The 16,635-nt window shown below is 44.5% G+C and overlaps 3 protein-coding genes across 9 annotated transcripts; 2 read left to right on the top strand and 1 right to left on the bottom strand.

Moving 5' to 3' along the window:
- The first annotated feature begins 231 nt into the window (after positions 1 to 231).
- Positions 232 to 3,638, top strand: LOC111838493 (NAD(P)(+)--arginine ADP-ribosyltransferase 1-like). 3 transcript variants are annotated; one of them, XM_023801538.2, is made up of 5 exons: positions 232 to 653; positions 774 to 837; positions 1,621 to 1,679; positions 2,070 to 2,728; positions 2,834 to 3,638. In XM_023801538.2, the coding sequence occupies exons 3-5, from the start codon at positions 1,629 to 1,631 to the stop codon at positions 2,946 to 2,948; spliced, it is 825 nt and encodes a 274-aa protein (XP_023657306.1). In that variant the 5' UTR covers positions 232 to 653; positions 774 to 837; positions 1,621 to 1,628; the 3' UTR covers positions 2,949 to 3,638. The 3 variants fall into 3 exon arrangements, with proteins under 3 accessions (XP_023657306.1, XP_023657305.1, XP_072563070.1); XM_023801537.2 differs by having other exon boundaries at positions 232 to 685; XM_072706969.1 differs by lacking the exon at positions 232 to 653 and having other exon boundaries at positions 692 to 837.
- A 682-nt stretch (positions 3,639 to 4,320) lies between these two features.
- On the top strand, positions 4,321 to 7,929 carry LOC111838492 (N-acyl-aromatic-L-amino acid amidohydrolase (carboxylate-forming) B-like). 5 transcript variants are annotated; one of them, XM_023801536.2, is made up of 8 exons: positions 4,321 to 4,962; positions 5,057 to 5,073; positions 5,469 to 5,766; positions 6,206 to 6,401; positions 6,538 to 6,631; positions 7,009 to 7,116; positions 7,311 to 7,423; positions 7,649 to 7,929. In XM_023801536.2, the coding sequence occupies exons 3-8, from the start codon at positions 5,531 to 5,533 to the stop codon at positions 7,844 to 7,846; spliced, it is 945 nt and encodes a 314-aa protein (XP_023657304.1). In that variant the 5' UTR covers positions 4,321 to 4,962; positions 5,057 to 5,073; positions 5,469 to 5,530; the 3' UTR covers positions 7,847 to 7,929. The 5 variants fall into 5 exon arrangements, with proteins under 5 accessions (XP_023657304.1, XP_023657302.1, XP_023657300.1 ...); XM_023801534.2 differs by lacking the exon at positions 5,057 to 5,073 and having other exon boundaries at positions 5,466 to 5,766; XM_023801532.2 differs by having other exon boundaries at positions 4,321 to 5,073; positions 5,466 to 5,766.
- Positions 7,930 to 8,248: 319 nt separating this feature from the next.
- cldnd1b (claudin domain containing 1b) lies at positions 8,249 to 11,261 on the bottom strand. The gene is made up of 6 exons (XM_023801539.2): positions 11,166 to 11,261; positions 10,936 to 11,019; positions 10,213 to 10,754; positions 9,987 to 10,076; positions 9,656 to 9,793; positions 8,249 to 9,559 (listed from the first exon to the last, which is right to left on the bottom strand). Exons 3-6 carry the CDS (start codon positions 10,457 to 10,459, stop codon positions 9,339 to 9,341), a joined length of 696 nt encoding a protein of 231 aa, XP_023657307.2. The 5' UTR covers positions 10,460 to 10,754; positions 10,936 to 11,019; positions 11,166 to 11,261; the 3' UTR covers positions 8,249 to 9,338.
- Between the last annotated feature and the right edge of the window lie 5,374 nt (positions 11,262 to 16,635).

Raw genomic sequence — 16,635 nt, 5'->3', positions numbered from 1 at the left:
CAGGAAGTCCCCTGTGCTTCATGCACTGAAGAACGGCACACCGAGTTGAACACTGCATTTAGGCTGTGCATCTGTAGTTTCTGTGTGGGGTGTCATTTCCATGCGTCTGTAGTTTCTGTGTGGGGTGTCATTTCCATGCGTCTGTAGTCGCTGTGTGGGGTGTCATTTCCATGCGTCTGTAGTCTCTGTGTGGGGTGTCATTTCCATGCGTCTGTAGTCTCTGTGTGGGGTGTCATTTCCATGCGTCTGTAGTTTCTGTGTGGGGTGTCATTTCCATGTGTCTGTAGTCTCTGTGCAGGGTGTCATTTCCATGCGCCCGTAGCCTCTGAGTCTAGTTACCCCTGACACTGCAGTCTCCACTGTGTATTCTCATATTTTCTATGGTTTTCTGGCATCGCAGCATGAAAAACATCAAAATTTGTCACAGTGGACTGACAATACAGGACAGAACAGCTGCAAAAGAAACTTTTTTCCCTCAAACCACAACAAGCAGACGCTGAAATCTGGACTTGAACTGCAGCCAGATCTGCTCTGGAGTCCCTAGAAGGAAGAAAGCAGGAAGGAAAGGGCGTGAGCCTCTGGGCAGAAACCAGGGCTGAGAGTAGGCCAGCCTCGGCTGAGTGCCACTAATGCTGCAGGGACCCCCCCACGAGGTGCGGAAACTCCCCATCATCTGCAGAAAACGGTACAATGCTAAACCACACATAAAGTACAGTTAACTATAATACAAGAAGCACAACCTGCTGCATTAACTCTATTCTGGTTGTTCTCAGGTTATCAGAAGAGTCCCTGTGGAGACGAAAACAGCTTCATTAAACACCGAGCAGCTCCTCTGAGGTGAGTACGTTACTCTGACAGCTGCTGATTCACTGGATAGTGAAATGATCAGTGACAAGAACATTTAAGGAAAGTTGTGTACGATGTTTGTGGGTCTGTGTGTTATTTGGACGTTGTGGGGACCACTTTTTCATTCCCCACAATGGGAAACTCAATATTATAAAAATTTGCAACTTCACTCAATAAACTGAAAAGGCCGAAAGTCTCATATTTTGTTTGGTGACTCATGGTGTTGGTTAGGGCTGGTTAAGGATTAAAGTTGTCAAAGTTGGGATTAGGGTTTTTCCCATAGAAATAAATGGAAAGTCACCACAAATATATATATGCCTAATCTGTGAGTATGTGAGAGTGTGTATGTGTGTCCTATACATACTGTACAGTAAGAACATAAGAACATAAGAACTATACAAACGAGAGGAGGCCATTCGGCCCATTGAGCTCGCTTGGGGAGAACTTAACTAATAGCTCAGAGTTGTTAAAATCTTATCTAGCTCTGATTTAAAGGAACCCAAGGATTCAGCTTGTACTACATTATCAGGAAGACTATTCCATACTCTGACTACACGCTGTGTAAAGAAGTGCTTCCTTAAATCCAGTTTGAAATGTTCTCCCGCTAATTTCCACCTAAAATACTGAAATATCACGCATCTATTATCAGAGTTTGCACAGCATCAACATCCTGCAGCTCTCCTCGAGATCCTTTTTCCTGTCCCCCACAATGATGTCCAATCTGTTCCTCTGTCGTCTTCCTCCCTCCTCTTCCTCCCCGCTCTCCCCTCCCAGAGTGCATAATGATGATGACCCTGTTCACACTCCTTATCGTCGCTGCTGTGGCTCACGCAGTAAGTTCCCTGAATATGTTCACGGTCGGTTCCTTTTTATGGTGCTTTTGTTCCTTTATTTTGTGATTCAAAGTGCGCCAAAGACAACTTTACCTCACTTTGAAATGTATCAGCAAGGAACCCTGGATCCATGCTGTCATTTAACCCACCCAATGGAAAGCTAGAGAGATGTGTAATTAGGGTGACAAACGTGGCTAGTCCACATCTTTTTAACACAAATCAATACACACAGGGGCGTTGTTAGAAATTTTGGGCGCCCTGATAAATTGTCACCTTGGACTCCCAGCTTGGACCTATATATTGTGACTTTATTAAGCTGCATTTTTATATGTTATTAATGATGATTAAGTCATGTTCACATCTAGTGCTTCATCTCTTTGTAAAAAAAAGAAGACGATGGACATGTCCCCTATGGCAGTAGATGACCAGTTTATCAGCTGCGAGCGCCACATGATGCAAGAGGTGATGGATCCCCGGGGTTTGCTGGAGAAGGAGCTGAAGGAGAGCAACGGATTTAAGGAAGCATGGATAGATATCACACATGGCAAGGGCAACCTCAGCCAGCAGCACGTCCAGGCGCTGGAAGCCTACAGCAGTAGCACGAAATTCAGGAAAATGTTCAACGAGGCCGTGGAGCAGCAGGGCTGGAACACCAGCACCTACCGGCGCAGCTTCCCATACAAGTCTCTCCACTTCCTGCTGACGGACGCGCTGCGCCTACTCAGGCAGGGATGCCACACGGTTTACCGAGGCTCAGTGACAAAGTATGATGCCAAACTGGGATCAAAAGTGCGGTTTGGGAGATTCACCGCTGTCGCAAACAAAAAATCTGATGTTGAAGAATTAGCTGATGATGGTACGGTCTTCATCATCAAATCTTGCTCTGCTGTGAAAATCGAGGACTATGTCCACAAAAACAGTGAGATTAGCTGGCTAGTTGCTCCATTTGAGGAGTTCAACATCACGCAAGTGAAGGAAACCAATGACTGCAGGGAAATCACCCTGGATTATCACTCATTTCGTAGCAATCACAACTGTTCCATGTTCAGGTGAGTCGTCACTAATACAGGAATCTGTTTGTGTCCTGTCACAATCCCAGTCTGTCTGTACTGTGTGCTTACCCCTGTGCTGCTTGGCCATCTCTCGCCCCGCAGGGACTTCCCTCCCCGCAGGGACCTCGACCCTTCTGGACACGCCGTGACCTCCAGTGCTCCGCTGACATTGTGCCTCTGTGCGTCACTGTGGGTGACAACCAAGCTCTTCGTCTGAGGCGATGGCAGTATGTGAAGATTGGCCCATTTATTGAACAAAACAGAGTGATTCTTTATAATACACATTCAATGTTTTTATCTATGAATTAGATTAAATCTCGATCAATGTGATCCTCACCTGACATTGCAGTTTTCCCGGCTGGTTTACAGGATCTTTAGTTTTCAGTGACCTGCATCTGCAAATAACTGTGTTCATGCATAAGCCAAAATAACCTGCATAAAGCACGATCTGCATGCCCCCCCCTCCCCCCGCCCGTTGTGCACAGCTAAATAACCATCAGTGCTTGTAAGTGCTGCTGTTCTGCTCTGCAGGTGAGCCGTGACTCACATCTGCACACGATCTGAGGCCTGTATCACAAAGCTGGATTTTTTACTTAGCCAAAGATTTAAGATATTCCAGTATAAATGGACTTTATCTTTGTTTACTTACATTTAGCCCAGACTACCTTTAATCCAACAAGTTATCTGGTTATGTGATTAAGCATGAAATCCTACTTCTTGATACAGGCCCCTGCTCTCGCCACTTTCGTCTGTACTTTGAAATATCACACTGCTTGGTTTGCAAAGCACCACACCAACCGCTGACTAATTCACCGCTTGCATTTAATCCTTTCATTTCATCTTGCCTAATTACTGAAATTCATACTGGAAATTAAAGAAAAATAAAGAAGTGAAATACTTTGCAAAAGTATTCAGTGCCTTTGTTGCGGGAGATCTGGGCCAATATGGGTAACAAAGGACTGATTCAATGAGAAGCCAGCTTACAGCTAGTCACCCCCTGTGAATCATTACAGCTGTGACTTTTTATGGATAAAAAAGGGCTGTTGTTCTAGCTGTGAATCTGAAAAATAGTGTTTGATATGTGTGTGAGAGAGCTCAGTAATGTGTCAATTAGGACAAGGGTACTAAACAACATCTGGCTGTTTATGTTTCCTGGTGAACACTACTGGTTCCAGTATCAGGAAGTGGGGGTTCCCCTAAGCCGCCCAGACACTGCCTGAAAAAGGGCTTCCCTCTTAACTCTGTAAGAACAAGGAGACTCATCAGAGAAGCCAGTGCTTAGTCTGAGGTCAGCAGCTGAGAGAGCAGCCAGCCCTACCGAGAGCAGACACTGTATTTTAGTTTTTTAAAAATATATTCTAGCATAAATTAGTTAGGTTAGGAAGACTCCAATTACAGCACAGGATGTGTCATTCTGTACAATGAGGTAGTGGCTTGGAATCCTGCAATCCAGTCTGTGTATCTGCTTCATGTGACTATTGTACGGCTTCCAGCTCCTGCTGTTTTCCTTATAACAGCCTCCCCTGGCTTGCATAAGGACGTTATTGGGGATCCTCTAAAACTGTGAGCTGAGGCTCTGACATCATTTCTGCCTTCCTGGTTTGCTACAATGTAACTCAGCACGGGTGGAGTTTCCACTAGCGCAGAGCAGAGCTGCAGCTCTGCGGGAAAGTGGTTAGGAGGTATGAATAAAAAAGCGCACTAAAAAAACGACAAACACGCTTAAGTCTAAGTTTAAGAAATTATCCTAGAGAAATTTGTTAGCAAATCTGCCTGGGTGGATGGAAATGAGTAACAAAAAAAAGAGTAATCTATCAGTGAGAAAGGCACTACTGATTGTGATAAAAACATCATGCTATCGTGCTCATGTCTGGAGCCGTGTGATCAGACGGGGGGGGGCTGCTGGGCACATGTGCCCTGAAGCATCTGCACGGCCGACAAGAGTTCACTGAACCTTCACCATGGGGGTGCTTTTGGGACGGCCTCGGCGATAAATACGCGGAAACAGTGAGGGAGGAGGAAGGAAACTGGCCAGAGCAAAGTATGCGGACAACTTGCGTGAGGGCGTGACGGGGGAGGGGTGCATGCTGGAGGAAGCGGCTGCATTATGGTGTGTGTTTGTGCGTTAGGGGCTGGGCCTCAGCCAAGATCAGAGTTCTGGTTCAAAGGTAAGATGTGGGCAGGGCCTGCTTGGCAGACGGGAGACAGCTTGTGCGTCCAGGGACCTCAAGGTAAACTCTCCAAAGTATTCAGCCCTGTTTTCTCCTCTCCAAGCTGTGTGTTTTACCTGGCTCTCCCCGCCTTTCACCTCGCATTGTGGATCAGACTTGTTTCATATGCAGGTGAGCTGTTCCTGCGGTCTTTTATGGGGTGGAGCTGATTGCTCTTTACTCTACGTAATCTTTTTTGTTTGTGTCTCGCTTTCACATTTGAAGGATTCTGCGTTTTCTCTTCTTGTTCTGTTTTTGTCTGTTTTTTTTTTTAAAAATAAACATGCAGGCTGCATTTTAAACGGAAAGACACAAATCACAATGAGTGCAGCCCCTACCTCTAGCAAATGACTAGGAGGTGGAGTTAAAGAGTAATTCAGCTTGGTGGGGGGGGTTGGGTTGGCTGTGTGTCTCCGTGTACAGAAACTCCGTTGTTAGGTGAGGGGTGAACATCATTCCTCAGTCGCGCCGAATCAGGATGTGGAGGCAAAGACCCCTTCAGCGTGTTTTGCTCGCTTTGTCAGCAGGTTTAAGAGGTCCCTCACTTCCTGTGCTCACTCCTACACCCTCATTGGGACCCCACACCTAGATGGCCACAGTTCACCTGCCCTCTATAACCCGCGTCGCCATCTGCGGCGGAACCCATGGCAACGAGCTGTCCGGCGTGTACCTGGTGAGGGAGCTGCAGAAGCGGGAGAGGGAAACGCAGAAGGAGGCGGAGCCTGTCTCCGTGGTGACGGTGCTCTCAAACCCACGTGCTGTTCAGCAGTGCAGGAGGTATACAGAGATGGACCTAAACCGCTGCTTCACCAGCGCCATCCTCAGGTCAGATGAGTCTCTGCTGCTCCCATTATTTGTTTCATAATAAATGCCAGTTTCTCACAAAGGAACACTGACTATTTTTTCTTTTACTTTAAAGTTTTATTTGATGTAAAATGAGCCCTTTCCTGCACAAAGTTTGAGGTTTTACATTTATTTTTCATATGTAACTTCTAAGTGTATGAAGGTACATTTTAAACAGTAAAAGATACAGTCATTTAAACAGATCTGTATGTAGGTTTCAGGAATATAAACCACGAGCATATGATGGTTTGGCATTAAGCTGTCAGTCAGCTTTAAAACCTGGAGGATTCTGGGGTTTGGGCACCAGAGTTAGGAATCCTCTCTGACTCTGACAGTGGCTTTGAATAGGCTCCACTAGGGACTCTGCCCTGGAAATGTTCTGAGACTGTGTGAGCAAACCGTAGATGCCTTTGTCGCTCAGCAAGCCCCTAGATGTAGGGGCTCTGTATGAGATGGAGAGAGCACAGGAGCTAAACAAGATCCTGGGCCCTCGGGGGAGCACCACTGCTGTGGACCTGGTCTGCGACCTCCACAACACCACTGCCAACATGGGCCTGTGCCTCATCACCTACTCTGACAACAACTGGATCAGTCTGCACGTTATGAAGTACCTGCAGGCAAGAGCAAGCGATTCCCGCTCCAGCCCTCACTAGTTAAACCTCGCTCACACTTACGCTCTACTGTAGACAGGCTGGAATTTAGCACTCGGCAGTGCAACGGTTCAGCCGTCACGTGGCCCCGCTCTCTCCGCAGAGAGAGATCCAGTCCGTGCCGGTGCGCTTGGTCGATCTGGGGATGCCGCATTCTGAGGCGTACTCGCTGGAAAGCGTGGGAAAGCACGGCTTCTGTGAGTGTGCCAGACAGTGCGTCTCTTTGTGAGTGTGCCAGACAGTGAGTCTCTGTGAGTGTGCCAGACAGTGCGTCTCTTTGTGAGTGTGCCAGACAGTGCGTCTCTGTGAGTGTGCCAGACAGTGCGTCTCTTTGTGAGTGTGCCAGACAGTGAGTCTCTGTGAGTGTGCCAGACAGTGCGTCTCTGTGAGTGTGCCAGACAGTGCGTCTCTTTGTGAGTGTGCCAGACAGTGCGTCTCTGTGAGTGTGCCAGAGAGTGCGTCTCTGTGAGTGTGCCAGACAGTGCGTCTCTGTGAGTGTGCCAGACAGTGCGTTTGCCCGTTTGTGCCGCCACCCTGGTGGCAGAGAGCTGACACTGCGCTGCATCTCCCACAGCGATCGAGGTTGGGCCGCAGCCTCACGGTCTGCTCAGGGCGGATATCTTCAATGCCATGCAGGACGGAGTGCGCTCCATGCTTGACTGGATTCGCCGCTTCAACTCAGGTTCCCAGAAGCACAGCATTGCCGCCTTGGGGTGCCCCTCCCCCGCCCTGTGTTTGACAGTAATTATGAAAGAAGTGCTGTTTATCCTGCAAGCCTGGGCTTGCCCTGCTAAAGATGCCCTCTCTCTCTCTCACACACACACACTCCATCTCTCTCACTTGGTCTCTACCTCTCCCTCTATCTTCCTGTCTCAGGTACCATCTTCCATGGCGGAGAGGTGGATGTCTACACCATGGTGAGATCTGTTGATTACCCCAAGGACCCTGAGACTGGCTCCATCTCTGCCACCATCCACCCACAATTACAGGTACAGGATTCAGCCCCGGATAAACCGGACAGGGAACCGCATAGCAAAACTTTCAGTTGAAATTTACTGAAATGTCCGGCAAAAGACGAGAGACTACAGACCACAGATGATCTCACGTTTTACTGAAATATTGGTCACGTTTATTTACCGCCTGTGAGTGACCTTAGGTGTGAGCAGTGTTCCAACGTCAGTCGGAAGCTGACGTGTCCGTGTGGCCTTTGCCAGGACCGCGACTTCTGTGTCCTCCGACCCGGCGACCCGATGTTCCTGTCCTTCACCGGACAGACGCAGCTGTTCGAGGAGGAGGAGCCTCTCTACCCCATCTTCGTGAACGAGAGCTCATACTATGAGAAGGGCATTGCCATGTGGCTCACACGGCTGAGGAGGGTGCAGATCCCCCCCCTGCAGGTGCAGGCAGACTGACTCCACGTCACCAGAGACAGCCACACACTGCCCTCTGGCAACATTCCACTGTAAGCAGCAAATAAATACGGCCCTTCCAATAACACCAGTGTGGAGTGCAGTTCATTCTTTATATTCAAATATGGATTTACCAGGGGAGTTTCTAGCTATTGAAAAGATCAGAGGCAAGTCAAGTCTGCCTAGGGCTTCACTGTTTTTTTGTTTTTGAAGAAAGATTAGCATCGCGGCTAAAGTACTCGGGGCTTTAGCCCCCAGTGATCGGACCTAATGACGCCCTTGGCATCTACTTCTCTCCTTATGAACAAAACTGGTACAAACAGGCTATCGGACATATGAATGATCCATGTATCGATTTGTAAAATCGCATCTATATAACTTGTTAAAAACCACAGGTCACAGTGCTCAGAGTATAACTCATGTATTAGTGGTTAAAAAAAAACAGACAGAAACACGCTGAGGATGAAGACAGGGAGTTAGGAACCCCAGTGCTTAAAACACAGCAACAGAAATGAGCAGTGAGGATTACAGTGCAGGTTTCATGGATTACAGTCTGCGGCTTCCTGAAATCAAACCAAAAAGCCAAAGCGGAAAACTCCTTAGACAGGAAGGAGAACTGGTTCATTTCAGATGATTCAGCAAGTAAAACATATTAACCAGGTGAAGGGCAGTAAGGCAGAGACAGCGTGAGGCTGGATGTTTGGCAGGTGCCCAGTCTCAGGCATGTGACTGGCACGTTCAATGTCTACTTCTGCATAGTGGTTTAAAAAGTATAGCATAGATCCTGGCTGACCGGACACACGGGTTAAGGACAGATATGGCAGAAACAGAGGGAGGGAACCCGAGGCTTCTGCGTCATGTACAAGGGCTTCAGCAATCAGAAGTGCTCTAATCTGATCTGGTATCCTCTGAGTTTCCAGTGACAGGCCAAGAACAGGGACGACATTCGAGGTCGTACTCCAAGTGCATCGCCGTCACAAATATTAAAGCAGGATGTCAAAATGAAGGACATGATTTAAAGATGATTAAGAAGAGCTCACAGTCCATTCAAATGTCAGTTGGCAATAGGACTGAAAATAATTTCATGCATAAAAACAATGATAGTTATGTACTTATTTTGCCTTTTGGAAGATATCCCAATAAATAGCAAGACAAACACGTCTAACTTAAGATAAACCAAGAAAGGAATACATAGTGTTGTGTAACAGTTTCACTGGCCGAGAAGAGCTGCCCTGAAGGGAGCTTGGAGTAAGAGCCACTCTTCCATTAAAGCTACATATCAGCAGGAGAAGTCAGCGTGAAACTAACGAACAGTTAGTACGAGATCTGAAATAGTCAGATGAGTTTGTCCCACGTCCCCTTAGGAGTAACATCGGTAATGTTGCGAGGATGCTTATGGATCCGCCCTTCCTCCTGCAGCCGCTGCTTTGCGTTAAGTGACTGAACACACAGCTGGCATCAAAGGGAGATGTCAGGGACAGTTGGAACGGTGCCGTTATGCGATGCGGTAGGCGGTCATGCGGCGGTAGTTCTTCCGGTGACTGCCGGATGCCCACATCAGCAGGGCGCCAGCCATCATGTGCAGCGGTGAGGAGGCCAGAGCCAGGTACAGCGACCAGCCAAGGGAGCCCTCCACCTCCTCTGGTACAACCAGAAGCTTGTGGAGCAGCCGCAGGCCGACCAGGAAGCAGCAGGTGGCTGCCAGAGAGCACAGGCCTGGGGCGAGCGGGGGGAGAGAAAGCGACCGTGCATCAGAGCACCATCATCAGCGAAACTGGAGGAAGCAGTGTCTTTTACGTGCGGTTCCCTTACCTGCCAGAAGGTGGAGCACTCCTACAAAAAGTGTGGGAGTGAGGCTGCGGCACAGGCAGGAGCAGAGGCCAATCAGCGCCGCCAAGGACACCAAGCCGAGGGACACCAACGGCAACACAAACTGACATCGCCACAAGTCTGGGATAACAGAGAGACAATTACCCTAGACTAGTCCAAAGGTTACTGAGACTCAACATTTCTTTTGAGCATCTTGGCAACAAATGTTACAAAACAGCATCATTTTAGCATCAGGCTAATGCTAAACGGTGACTGGGCCAAGCCGGGTGGCGAGCCCATAGTGTCAGGCTCCGGTTCCACATGCCAGACTCACAGGTACGGAGAAGATCCTCAGAGGTTGTGCTGACGGGGTCGTTGTACTTGGAGGTCAGCTGCTGCTGGAGTGTGTAACTCCTGCAGGACCCTGTGGGGTAGACAGACTGACCATTAGCTCAGAGAGTGTTCAGAATGTGTGGCTAACCTCAACTCACAGATCAAAACTCTGGAGCGGGGTGTGAGAACGTGAGGCATATGGTAGGTATATGCAGACGGACATTCACCTGTGCTGCCCGGCCCCTGGATGCAGTACCACCAGAGGCCCAGTGTCCCACTAGATTGATATAGCTTCTCCATGAAAGTCTTCTCAGAATCCACGTCATGTGAGGGCGTTTCCCCACTGTTATTCTGTGGGCTACTGTACTGGTACCAATATGGCGTGCCGACTGCCACTGACAAGTATACAGTGGCCAGGAGGCTCAGGACCGACCCAATGACCAGGGCCGTGGCATAACGGTTGTCCACCATCATGTGAGTACTGCAGACACCTCTGACTCACTATTTACCTACAGCATGGAAACACTGAGGGCAGCTGAACGTGTATGATTGTTCAAAAACAGTACTATCAGATTCGCACGTATACCCAAAAAATACAGACACAAGATAGTTTTCTACAATCGACGTTACACATGCACTTTTGACAAATGCATTTGTCGCCTATTGCTGCCTGAACTTCATTGATTGTCCATTCCAGTTCTGGTCAGGTACTGGGCCAAGCTGTGGATTCACTCTGTTCGCATCTCACGCCTCCTTCATGCCTCTTGCCCTGCAGTCACACCAGACAAACATGGGAAAGATAAACAACCACAAGTGAAATCCTCATAAGCAGCCTAGTGCACTTCCTTTTATATTAATATTACGAATACATTCGCAGGTGACTTTCAACAATAACTCAGACTGACGGTTAAACAGAAAAATAATTTTAAAAGAAGATGCAGGCTGCTCACATTCAGTTTATTACAAGTTGCAGGGACGTGACAGCTTGACTCGGCGGGCCGGACCGGCAGCCGCCCAGGGTGACGGCACTGCCCCTAGAAGAGACACTCGCCCAGTTACTCGTCAAATTCAGATTTAAAAGCGGAAACAAAACGGGGCCCATCCCTCCGGAGAATTTAACAGACGAGTACGCCCTTTAACAACGTCATTCGGACAATAGTCAATCGCTTTGCATATTTACTTTTTATACTCTGCCGAACGTAGACCCAACAGTTGCCTTTTCTGGATCTCGGGCGCATGCAAACTACGTCATCAACTAGCAACGGAAATGAGCCTTTCATGACCGGAAATCACCCGGAACCACACAATAATGAACCATATTCCTCGGTTTCTCAAAAACTTTCCACATATTTTCCCTGGTTTTATTTAGATAAAATATTAAAGCGTGTGACGGGTGATGTGTAAATGCAGACGTTTGAATTTCTTAAAACCTTTAGAAGGTTCGACACCTGTAATCATGATGAAATTTCCCAGACAGCAGCAGGACGTCTCCGCCCTGCTCGAAAATTCATCGGCGAAGTACAGTGGTACGGTACCTCGTCTCACGAACAGTCCTGTTCACGAACAATTCGGGTTACACGCAAACATCCCTCAAAAACGCATAAATTTGATAGGGATGCGCGTATCCCCGAGATCGCGCTACCTGAATTTTTTTCAAAGCCGTGATACTACCCGAGCATGGGGCTGCAGTGCATTGCGTGTTTTGTGTTGCTCTTCATTGTTTTATGTGTTGTTTTTTCTGGAAACACAAATAATTGTGATGTAGTTCGGTTCTTCACCGAGGTGAAATCAGTTTTAGGTTGGATATTCGACGGATATTCAGATCCTCACTCTCCAGACTTAGCGGCGGGGCATCACTCACGCTAGCCGGCATAAGGCGGTCGAAAGACAGCCAGATCACAGGCTCCTACGGGCTAGAAGCTATTGAAAAAAATGTCTAGCGCACCGCTGACTTAGGGACCGTCAACGAATTACTGTCAGAATAATAAAATACTGATTGCTTGCAATAACATCAATGCAATGGGACCCAATAACACCAAAATGAGTGCATATTCTGCAACTACCTGACATGCACAGGACACAGTGAACTTTACTCGTTTTTAACACTTTATTGCATTTTAAAGTATCATTCTAAAAGGGAAAAGTGGGTAAATAGATTTCTTTCAATAGCTTCTAGGCCGTAGGAGCCTGCGACCCAAAACCTAGTACCAATTGTAGTACTACCTTTGGCCTATAGGACACAGCAACTTTAATTCAATTTTAACCCTTTGTGTACTTGATATGATTTTTTTTTTTATTTTAAATTAGCCTTTTTTTTCAATAGCTTCTAGCCCGTAGGAGCCTGTGACCCATAGCCTAGTACCAATTGTAGTACTACCTTTGGCCTATAGGACACAGCAACTTTCATTTGATTTTAACCCTTTGTTTAATTGATATGATTTTTTTCCTCTAAAATTAGGCCTTTTCTTTCAATAGCTCCTAGGCCGTTGGAGCCTGTGACCCAAAACCTAGTACCAATTGTAGTACTACCTTAGGCCTATAGGACACAGTAACTCTCATTCAAGTTTAACCCTTTGTGTACTTGATATGATTTTTTTTTCTGAAAAATTAGACATTTTTTTCAATAGCTTCTAGCCCGTAGGAGCCTGTGACCCAATACCTAGTACCAATTGTAGTACTACCTTAGGCCTATAGGACACAGCAACTTTAATTCAAGTTTAACCCTTTGTGTACTTGATATGATTTTTTTTCTCAAAAATTTGACATTTTGTTACATGAATTTCATTAACAAAACTGTCATGACTCCGAAAAAGAGACCACCTCCGAGCACAGCTGGCATTGCTGCAAAATATATATTATGCCGATCTTCCTCATCATCAGCCTCCTGCTCTTAAGAATGGACATGTTTTACATATTTTCTTAAACTGTGACCAACATGCTGAAAGAACAATTAGTGAAGTCAAATCTGTGTTGGGCATTCCATGCATCATTCAGCGATGGCAGATAAATCAATTGGTTGATCAGACAATTAAAAAATTCCCCAACCTATCTCGGGAAAGTGATCGAACGAAGTATGAACTTGTTTGTAGTGAACAGTTCACAAAGTATTTTCTTTTAACTGAAGTTGCACCATCATCCCCTGCTGAAGAGGAGACACCAGTTGCAAGTACTTCTGCTTCCGTTGAACCATCTACATCTGGCCTGTCTGGTAGTAACGTTTTACCTGTTGATTTATGTTCTTTTGTTTCACCAATTCCATCTACTTCTACAGCCAGTCCTAGTGACACTATTACACGTTCATCCAAAAGATATGTTTTAACACCGAGGTGTAAAAAAAATAAAAAAAGACTTGATTTTGTTTCAAAAACCAGTGTTGAAATGAAAAAGAAGTATCAGTCTTCATTGCAATCATTCAAAAAAACTTTAAGTTCTTCTTGTGTGAAACGTCTTAATCAAGGCATTAAACATAAAAAGGCAACCATTTCAAAGAAAAATGCTATTATTAACATGTTAGGAAAGGAACTGAAGACTAATCAGTTGCCTGAAGTAGACAAATTAAAGGTTGAATTGGCTAAGGAAAAGAAAAGACACAAATTGTTAAAACATTATTATAAATGCAAATGTTTTCATAGTAGGAATAACAGTAGCACCAGTGCACCTGATCTTGTTGTGCAACTAAAAGAAAAGGTTAAAGAACAGGGTGAAAAAATCAGAGATTTTGAAAATGAAAAACCTGTTTTGGAGGAAGAAATTGCATTAATGAAAGACAATCGGAGCAACATTTTTCAGAAAGAAGGGAACACATTTACATTTGAATTGAGAATGTTTGTTTACGACAGTATTTTAAACAATGTGCCAACCAAAAATGTACCTGTTTTGATCCAGAAATTTGCACAACGATCAGGTCTTACTGTCACCTCTGTTCCCCACAGATCAACTGTCGAACAAATGGTTCGGGAACTTGGGGTTATTTCTGATGTTCAGGTTGCTGAATTTATTTTAAATCATTCAGATCTTACTTTGGGATTTGATGCAACTACCCAAGAAGGTATGCATGTTAATGAAATTCATGTAACAAGCCCAAGTGATTGTTTGATTATATTATTGGCCCTCTTGCCTGGTGGCACTGCAGAAGATTATAAATTACATATAGAAGAGTCTTTTCATTGCATTGCTTCAGCATATTCTGCCTTTTATGACTGTGAATTTGAAAATATTCAACAGCGTTTAATTTACAATGTCAAAAACACTTTAACTGATCGTGTCGCAGTTAACCATTCCACAATATCTTTATTAGAAGCAGCTTGGGGTGTTTCCTTTAATGAATTAAATTGCCATTTGCATCCTTTGGAAACAGTCGCCAGATCTTGTCGTTCAACCCTTAAAGGGCTTGAATCTGTCAAAGGAAGTCTTCTTGGTTCAGACTGTGTTGCTGCCAACATTGTGCTGGCAGTCAACAAATTTAGATATAAAGATGGAGAAGGAGATCCCAAAGGGTTTATTTCATTTTTAGAAAGGTCTGGTTTACCCAAAGGTCTTATACCAAGATACAGGGGTAACAGACTTCACATTTTATTTAATATTTGCGAGCAACTCACTTGTAATTATGATGTTTTTTTGAACTTTTTTAAGACAGGAACTGTCTCATGTGGTGGCTTGCAAGAAGCCATATTAAAAGATTTTTCCTCAACAACTGCAAGGGTGCAAATGCAAATTTTAGGCCTTATTGGCAAATTATTATCTGGCCCATGGATATCCACTTTTTACACCTCTGCTACTACCCAAACTACAAGTCATGTTGATGGTATCAAAGTAATTAAAAAAGTTGTTGATAAAATAAAACAGTTTGTTGATACCCCTCTGGAAACATTGAATACAGACAAAGATTTTTTTGACAAAGATTTGTTGAAAACAAACACAAGTACTCAGAAACTTCAGGTAGAGCCATCTGACATTTCTATGTTTTCTACCATGATGAGTGGGTGCCTATCAAAAATTGTTAATGTGCTTGAAAAGCAATATCAGCGATATTTTAGTTTAGACATCACTGATGTTTTAGTTAAAGAAACTGAATCCTCTAGGTGCCACAACATTGATGCCGAGGAAGTGATGGGCATGTTTTCTGCCGCTAAAGCGCGTGCCCCTCACTCTACCCTTTGCTTTATATCTTCAAAAATAAGGGCACAGAAAAATAAAACTGGTGACTACCTCGACAGCCTTGATCCTGAAAAGCGGGAAAAATTACTTTTATTTTCTTTGTCATATGCTAGAAAGCAAAGACAGACAAACAGGAAAACAGCTTCTGAAATTAAAGAAGAAATAATGCGAAGAATAGCTGCTAAATCTCAGCAGAAACAGACATTAGAAAGAAAAAAGTTGAAAAGAAATTGAAAAATCCTCATATTGATATATTTAAAGAGTTCAGTTATTTAGATAAGAACACTTTGCTTGAAGCTGATAACATTTTATTTGTGAAAGTTGTAGGGCGTCATATTTGCCACATTTGGTATGACCAAGAAAAAGAAGTTAAAATGTTTTTTTCTGGAAAAATTGAGAAATTGAAGAAAAAGGGAGGTGGTAGTTATGTTATGTTACTGGGGGGAGAACAAGACTTTGGATGATGCAGTTGAATATGACATGTCCAAATATGAACTTGCTGCTGACTTGCTCTGTGAGGATTTAGTAATGTCCTAAAACCTTTTTTATTTTACCCTGACATCCCAGAGGCTTTATGTTTAACGTTTGCATGCGATGCAGCTGTCCATGATTTAAAAACATATTTTCTATTATTGCTCACCATGCTTGTTATTCAATACATTTAAAAAAAAATGTTATTTCTAGAGCAACGTACAGGACAACTCAAATGTTTACATGTTTATGTATATATTTAACAGTATTTTAAAGATTTAGAAAGGTTTAGTTCCAACTCAAATGCAAAAGAATGTAATATGCTTGTTATGTATTTTTTATTGAATATTAATTATTTTGATTAATTAAATACATTTTATTTTAAATATGAAATAAATGCTCTTGCCTTCTTCATCTTTTTACAAGCTTTCCATTGATACCAAATTTATTAAGATAGGACAAGAAATAAGAAAGTTACAAGCAGTTAAATGAGTCTGCCTTTGTTTTCGGGTCACAGATTTTCTATTGTTTTAATGGTAATTATTGACAGAAATTGCGAGCAATATTACTGTTTTTAAAATTCGATAACTTTCTTATTTTATGTCACAGAATAATGATCTTTACATCATTGGAAAGGTCTCTTCAAGCTCTTCAACAATGAGCGATGGGTACATGGTGGTCATAAAGGGATAGACATGGTCAGAAACAATGCTCAGGTAGGCCATGGCATTTAAACGATGCCCAATTGGCACTAAGGGGTCTAAAGTGTGCCAAGAAAACATCCCCCACATCATTACACCACCACCAGCAGCCTGCACAGTGGTAACAAGGCATGATGGATCCATGTTCTCATTCTGTTTACGCCAAATTTTGACTCTATCATTTGAATGTCTCAACAGAAATCGAATTGGGCATTGTTTAAATGCCATGGCCTACCTGAGCATTGTTTCTGACCATGTCTATCCCTTTATGACCACCATGTACCCATCCTCTGATGGCTACTTCCAGCAGGATAATGCACC

The sequence above is a fragment of the Paramormyrops kingsleyae genome, chromosome 25 (assembly GCF_048594095.1).
Source record: "Paramormyrops kingsleyae isolate MSU_618 chromosome 25, PKINGS_0.4, whole genome shotgun sequence".
Lineage (NCBI taxonomy): Eukaryota > Metazoa > Chordata > Actinopteri > Osteoglossiformes > Mormyridae > Paramormyrops > Paramormyrops kingsleyae.
Note: the sequence above shows the minus strand (reverse complement) of the source record. Positions and strands in the feature narration are given on the sequence as shown.

Coding starts and splice junctions, on each gene's coding strand:
- cldnd1b (XM_023801539.2), bottom strand. CDS start 10,459: ATGATGGTGGACAACCGTTATGCCACGGCCCTGGTCATTGGGTCGGTC. Junction 9,794..9,986: donor TGAGGATCTTCTCCGTACCT/GTGAGTCTGGCA, acceptor CTGTTATCCCAG/ACTTGTGGCGATGTCAGTTT. Junction 9,560..9,655: donor AGTGCTCCACCTTCTGGCAG/GTAAGGGAACCG, acceptor CGCTCGCCCCAG/GCCTGTGCTCTCTGGCAGCC.
- LOC111838492 (XM_023801534.2), top strand. CDS start 5,531: ATGGCCACAGTTCACCTGCCCTCTATAACCCGCGTCGCCATCTGCGGC. Junction 5,767..6,205: donor TTCACCAGCGCCATCCTCAG/GTCAGATGAGTC, acceptor TTTGTCGCTCAG/CAAGCCCCTAGATGTAGGGG. Junction 7,424..7,648: donor CCATCCACCCACAATTACAG/GTACAGGATTCA, acceptor GGCCTTTGCCAG/GACCGCGACTTCTGTGTCCT.
- LOC111838493 (XM_023801538.2), top strand. CDS start 1,629: ATGATGATGACCCTGTTCACACTCCTTATCGTCGCTGCTGTGGCTCAC. Junction 1,680..2,069: donor TCGCTGCTGTGGCTCACGCA/GTAAGTTCCCTG, acceptor TGTAAAAAAAAG/AAGACGATGGACATGTCCCC. Junction 2,729..2,833: donor CACAACTGTTCCATGTTCAG/GTGAGTCGTCAC, acceptor CTCGCCCCGCAG/GGACTTCCCTCCCCGCAGGG.